Source organism: Vicia villosa, linkage group LG3, assembly GCF_029867415.1.
Source record: "Vicia villosa cultivar HV-30 ecotype Madison, WI linkage group LG3, Vvil1.0, whole genome shotgun sequence".
NCBI lineage: Eukaryota > Viridiplantae > Streptophyta > Magnoliopsida > Fabales > Fabaceae > Vicia > Vicia villosa.
This window is the reverse complement of record NC_081182.1, coordinates 52,476,360-52,482,727: the sequence shown is the minus strand read 5'-3', so window position 1 is coordinate 52,482,727 and position 6,368 is coordinate 52,476,360. Positions and strand designations below refer to the sequence as shown.

Below are 6,368 nucleotides of genomic sequence, written 5' to 3'. Positions count from 1 at the left end.
GCCGGTAGCTGTGGTTGAGGAGGAGGTTGCTGAGGAGCGGGTGGTGCATGACACAGACACCATCACCGATGCATCTACGGAGCCATCAATACAAACTGATGGAGCTTTTCGAGGAGGACTTTCTGATAGGTCTGTTTTGACAGGATATCCTGACCATGTCGCTTATAGGATATGACACGACGAAGTATGTAACATTACTTAAGTGCTTAATTTTTATTACACAATTTGATTTATACTACAATTTGATTTATACTACTGTGTTTTATTTGTATTTTTTGTTACAGGAGCATTCATTGCTGTATATAGTTTATTATTTTTCCTTACTTTGTAGTACATATTATGTATGTAGCTTAGTTATGCCTAGCTAGCAAGTAGTGATAGGCTACACTTTTCTTGTGTATATACCCTTATCTGTTATTGGGTAGCTAAGAAACTGTAACAGAATTATTCATTTCATTTTCTTCAATGAAGCTCTCTATGTACAAGATGTGCTTTCTGTTAATCTGTCACATATTTATATTATTTTAAAGTTTTTCACCTGAACACGTTTAGGTCCTCAAAAGCAACTCTATAATAGTACGATGGACTAAAAAGAAATTTAATTGAAGAACTTGATAGATAAATTTAAGATTGAAGAATCAAAAGTTGAGTTAAAAAAATTAAGGAGAAAAAAAGCATTTAAATCAATAATTTATTGAATATAAGATTTTGATACATTTGTAAATCTAATTAGCGATTACTGTGTGAGCAAATAATTGAGTTGAAAACTCTATAACATTGTAGAAAACAAAAAGCATTGCACTAAAAATGTAATGAATTTCATGGGAGACTATATTATTAACAAGATTTACTTAAAATAATTGAAAAAAAAGGTAAAACAATGTTTATTTTAAAGATTTTTTTTCTTCATAATTTAACCTCTATTTTAATATGAGGTTAACTTTTAATGACATAACATAACGTCATAATATCACATTCATCGGATTTAGTAATGGGTATTACAGTTTAATCTCCACAATTACAAACAGAAGGAAATTAATACCACTTCTTTTTAAATAAGCCTCATTCATATATAAAAAAAGAAATACAAACAGAACCCAAAAAGGAAAGGGGAATTAAGTTATCAAATTTAAAGAAAGATATTTTTAACCTATTTTTTACAAAATTCCCCAAATCCGTAGATGGAGTAAAAAAAAAGTATAAATTGTGTTGAGTGCTAAATTAGCCAAAAAAAAATCAGCACAAAAAATATAATAGTGTGGATTTTAATGGTGAAAACCAAAACAAATAAAAATAAAAACAAAATAAAATAAAATAACTAATTTCATTATTTTCACCCATATCTCCACAAACTCAAAACTAAAAAAACCAAAATTTATTTATAAGTTAAACAAAACCTTCATCTTCTTCAACAAACCCAATTAAAATTGAAACATAAAACACAAATTGAAAACTCAATACACCAATATCAAAATTCGCAACAAAACATCAACATTAAATTGTCCATTAAAGTTGATATAAAATTATCGTTGGATTTTGACATTAACAAATGCAGTTTTACTACCTTTTATTGTTTGTCAGTGGAAGTACACACTATAGATCCAAGAATGTGCTTAATGTGGTTTAATCCATTTTCAGCCAAACGTTAGTTATAAAGTTGCTAATTCTCTGTAGCAAACTGTATTTTCCATGGCCATCCTATTTCCATAGTGCTTAATGGTTACTGCTTATACAATTTAATATCAACTATTTGAGTTTGAAAAGCATATAGTTCATGATTTGTTGCGTTTCTGGGTGTGATGAAATTAATGATTTGTTGTGGATCTTAACTTTGGAGAGCTTTGAGTTTTTATTTTGAATTTTATATTTTAATTTTAATTTTGAATTTGTTGAAGAGGACGAAAGTTTTCATTTGGATTTTTGATTTTTTTTTTCTTTTTTGGTTTTGAGTTTGATAAAAAGGATGAAGAATTTGGATGTATAATTGTATGGTTGCAGATGATAAAATTTGTTTTTATTTTATTTAAATAGAATAATTTATATTATTAATAAAATAAAAAATAATTTTAAATTAAAATTTGATAAATGTGACATAAATAAATAGAATAATTTATATTATTATTAAAATAAAAAATAATTTTAAATTAAATTTGATAAATGTAACAATGATACATCATTGATCGGAGTGTCATATAATTAAAAATTAATCTTTTTTTAATTGGAAAGCTAATTTCATTAAGAAAGAAAATCCACAGGGGAAATAACAGAAGAACAACAGGGGGATCTACAGTCCACGATCTAGCCCCGAGAAGTTTGCCCCACTTAACAAGATTGTGGGCATCAGAAATGAACACCCTATTAAGGTACATAACAGAACAAAGACTAAAGATATTACAAAGATCTCTAACATCCCCTGCGATCAAATCAAGAGCAGCATTGGAAATGGTGGAGTTGATACAATCAACCACTATCATAGCATCGGATTGCACCAGAACTTTGTCCAAATGGATATCTTTTGCAATCTGCAAACACCAACGGATAGCAAGCAACTCTGCTAGAGCAGGATCAACACTCATGGATTCCCGTTTGCACGCGCCGTAAATCACCTTAGAGTCCCAGGATTTGATCATACAGCCAAAAGCCACCACCCCATCATCAAAACACCCTGCACCCACTTGAATTATCGCCAGGTCCTTATCTTGCTTGTTGGAGCTCCACACAAAGGGAACCAGATTCGTCTTCTTAGGGACAGGATTCGCTGCATTGTATTCATACACACTATCCCACGCTTCCATAGCCACACACTCCGGAGCTTTCACAATCTGTTTGAAGTGCAGAAGGTTTCTCGCATTCCATATCTTCCAGAGTAAAGAACAAAGCAGCTGGGATCGCAAGATATCAGTGCTATCAAGGCAAAAGTCAAGCCACTCCAAGATTTCCATAGAGGGAGGAATTCTAGCACCTAGAGGTGATGAGAAATGAACAACTTTAGAGAACTCACACTGCAAGAAGAGATGGTTAGGAGACTCAGGTTCCAAGCCACCGAAGGAGCACACACATTGGAAGAGATACTAAAATTTTAGAAAAAAACTATAAAAAAAAACAAATTATAACTAGTTCAATATGATTTTTTTTTAAATCTATACTAATAACAATAATCAATATAACTAGTTCAATACGAAAACAAATTAAAACAAATTTAATATTAAAATAAAATATGCTTAACATCAATATATATATATATATATATATATATATATATATATATATATATATATATATATATATAAACTAATTTAATAAAAAAATTATTATGATCATTTTAAATGATTGTTAAGTTATATTTAAAATAGTATTTAATTTTTAAAAATTAACTTTAGTAATTGAATATTAATGATGAAGAAATATAATTTGAAATAATTTTTATTTTAAGATACAATAATTTTTAAGAAAATAATAATAATTTTAGTTTAAAAAAATTATTTCAATTAAAATGAATTTAAAAATATACTTGAAAATGTGTGTTATTGGATAAAATACAAAAATGTGTGTCACTTATCATTAACTTTAATTTATATAATTCAAAATATTATTATATTAATATATGTCATTAATGAAGTTTATACGATTAAAATAATGTTTGTGCAATTTAATATTAGAGAAATTATAAGTTATTGATGTCATTTCACAAATATATATTATCAATATAATAGAAGAAATATATATATATATATATATATATATATATATATATATATATATATATATATACACACACACGCGGAAAGAGTGTATTACTTATTGAATTGTAACATACTACTATTATCTCTAGTCAAATTATATTAATATCAAATTCTATTGATTCAGATATTTTTTAAATGATCCCTAAACAAAAATTAATATTTGTATACGTGAAAAAATTATTATTGATCTAAATATTTTTATATACGAAAAATGGTATTTATAATCCAATTTTTTTTAAAAAGGTATACGGAGAAAAAAACTATTATTGATCTAAATATTTTTATATACGAAAATTTACAATTGATTCAGATATTTTGGTAAATGATACCTAAATATAAAAAATATTTGTATATGATAAAAATCTATTAATGATCTAAATGTTTTTATATATAAGAAATGGTATTTGTGATCCAAAAAATTTTGATTAAAAAATGGTATATGGGAAAAAATCTATTATTGGTTTAAATATTTTTATATACGAAAATTTACTATTGAGCCAAATATTTTTCTAAATGATACCTAAACATAAATTATATTTGTATACGGAAAAAAATCTATTATTAATATATATATATATATATATATATATATATATATATATATATATATATATATATATATATATATATATATATATATATATATATATATACATATATTTTTACATATGAAAATTAACAATTGGTTCAGATATTTTTGTAAACGATACCTAAACATAAATAATATTTGTATACGGGAAAAATCTATTAAAGATCTAAATATTTTTTATATATGAAAAATGATATTTGTAATCCAAAAAATTTTGATTAAAAAATAGTATAGGAAAAAAAATCTATTATTGATTTAAATATTTTTATATATGAAAATTTACTATTGATCAAGATATTTTTCTAAATAAATAATATTTGTATAAGAAAAAAAATTTATTATTAATTTAAATATTTTAATAAACGAAAAATAGTATTTATGATTAAAAAATGATATATGGGAAAAAATTATTATTTACTTAAGTAATTTATATATGAAAAAATTTATTATTAATTTAAATATTTTTTCTTTTTTAATCTTTTATTTAAAATAAATATACTATGTAATCAAATATGCGTATCAAATCAGAACTCGTGCGTATGCACGAGTTTGTTGTTTGTTACTAGTTGTCACGAAATTCAAATCCATTATAGGATGCATGAGAGAAAACAATGACAAGCTCAATCCGAAAGAGTATTTAAAAACCCATTGATCACATTTACATCTTCATGGCGTGTACGAAATGCAAGCTTAATTTTTTAATATTATTTACATTTTGTTTTCAATACCAAAGATCTTGAATGGGGAGAAAAAGTCTAAACGGGAATCGAAAATAAGACAATTTTTTTATAGGCCTCATGAATCTTTTAGTCACCATGCAAATTTCTAATTTTGTCTTTTATTTTCGTAGATAAACTTTCCAAAACACTTTTTTTTTCAAAAATTTGTTTCGTTCTGTAAATTCATCTACGGAAGCGTTAAAAAGCTGGTATTGTATAGTTAAAATCAACTTATTTCATTTTAGCAATCCTTCTGTAGATGTATCTACGAAACATGTTGAAAACAAAGTGTTCTGTAGATGTATCTACGGAATAGTCTGCTATTAGTTTCAAATCATGTTCATTCAACTCCAACACTCAATTTTTATTACAATAGTCTGCTATTAAAGTAATTCATTTTAAAGACAATAGTAAATGGTAGACAAGAAAAAATACAGCGTATAAATAATGTCGGTCATAATGTCGAATACATCATCAAAGTTACATACATAAATGAAATAGAAATACATAAATGTCGAATAATTCATTTTGATGGAATGTGTTGATAGTTGATGTTGACAATGTCGGCCGAACTCGGCAGAAAGAAATGCATTATTGGGGAAGTTTGACTTTTGAGGTATCTTCCTTATATTCAGGGTATGTCAGATGAGAGAGCCATGTGGCTAGACACTTGCCTAAGAGGTGTCTACGCCAGTATGGTTATATACATGGCATCCCAGGGCCGGTCCCAGATGCTCTAGCTGGTGACATTGATCGTTGGTTTCAAAGTCACATCCTTAGCTCCCCCGTGAGATCCTTGATACAACCATTGCGGTTCAGCAGCCTGGCCAGTGTCATGATGGATACCGAGAGTGATTCCTCAGTATGTCACACCTTAGGGTCACACCATCTACCACAACATCTGATAATCCAGGGCCTTCACATACTAGAGACTCTTCCGCTCCACTACCACTACCTCCACCTCCTGCAGGTGACCAGGAAAACTGCCCGAAGTACATCGGCGTTCACTTGGATAGACTTATGGGTTTGGTGAACCCTGACGGTGAGGTTCATAGTATTTTAGCTAGGTTGGCGGATGTTTCCTGTGAAGGATCTATGTAGATTTATTTTGTTATGATTGTATCATTTGTATATTTGTATATTTTGTACGAACATCTTTTTTATTGCATCATCTTTTTGGCTAGTACATGTTTCGAGTAGATAAAGAAAATAACATCAATAACAAACAAACATAGTTAACAAATATCAGATGACAAATAACAAGCATAAACAGTACTTCGAAACATGAAAACCTTGGCACTAACAGATGATTCTGGA

General features: G+C 27.6%; 1 protein-coding gene across 1 annotated transcript; it reads right to left on the bottom strand.

The window, feature by feature from the left end:
* Positions 1 to 425: 425 nt before the first annotated feature.
* LOC131658047 (uncharacterized) lies at positions 426 to 6,049 on the bottom strand. Its single transcript, XM_058927383.1, has 3 exons — positions 5,945 to 6,049; positions 2,289 to 3,071; positions 426 to 503 (listed from the first exon to the last, which is right to left on the bottom strand). Exons 1-3 carry the CDS (start codon positions 6,047 to 6,049, stop codon positions 426 to 428), a joined length of 966 nt encoding a protein of 321 aa, XP_058783366.1.
* Between the last annotated feature and the right edge of the window lie 319 nt (positions 6,050 to 6,368).

What these genes read in the sequence shown, in the direction of transcription:
- LOC131658047 (XM_058927383.1), bottom strand. Translation starts at nt 6,049, where the DNA reads ATGTACTTCGGGCAGTTTTCCTGGTCACCTGCAGGAGGTGGAGGTAGT. An exon ending in CTGGATTATCAGATGTTGTG is followed by an intron (nt 3,072 to 5,944) that starts GTAGATGGTGTG and finishes CTAAAATTTTAG; the next exon opens with TATCTCTTCCAATGTGTGTG. An exon ending in TCGGGGCTAGATCGTGGACT is followed by an intron (nt 504 to 2,288) that starts GTAGATCCCCCT and finishes AATATGTGACAG; the next exon opens with ATTAACAGAAAGCACATCTT.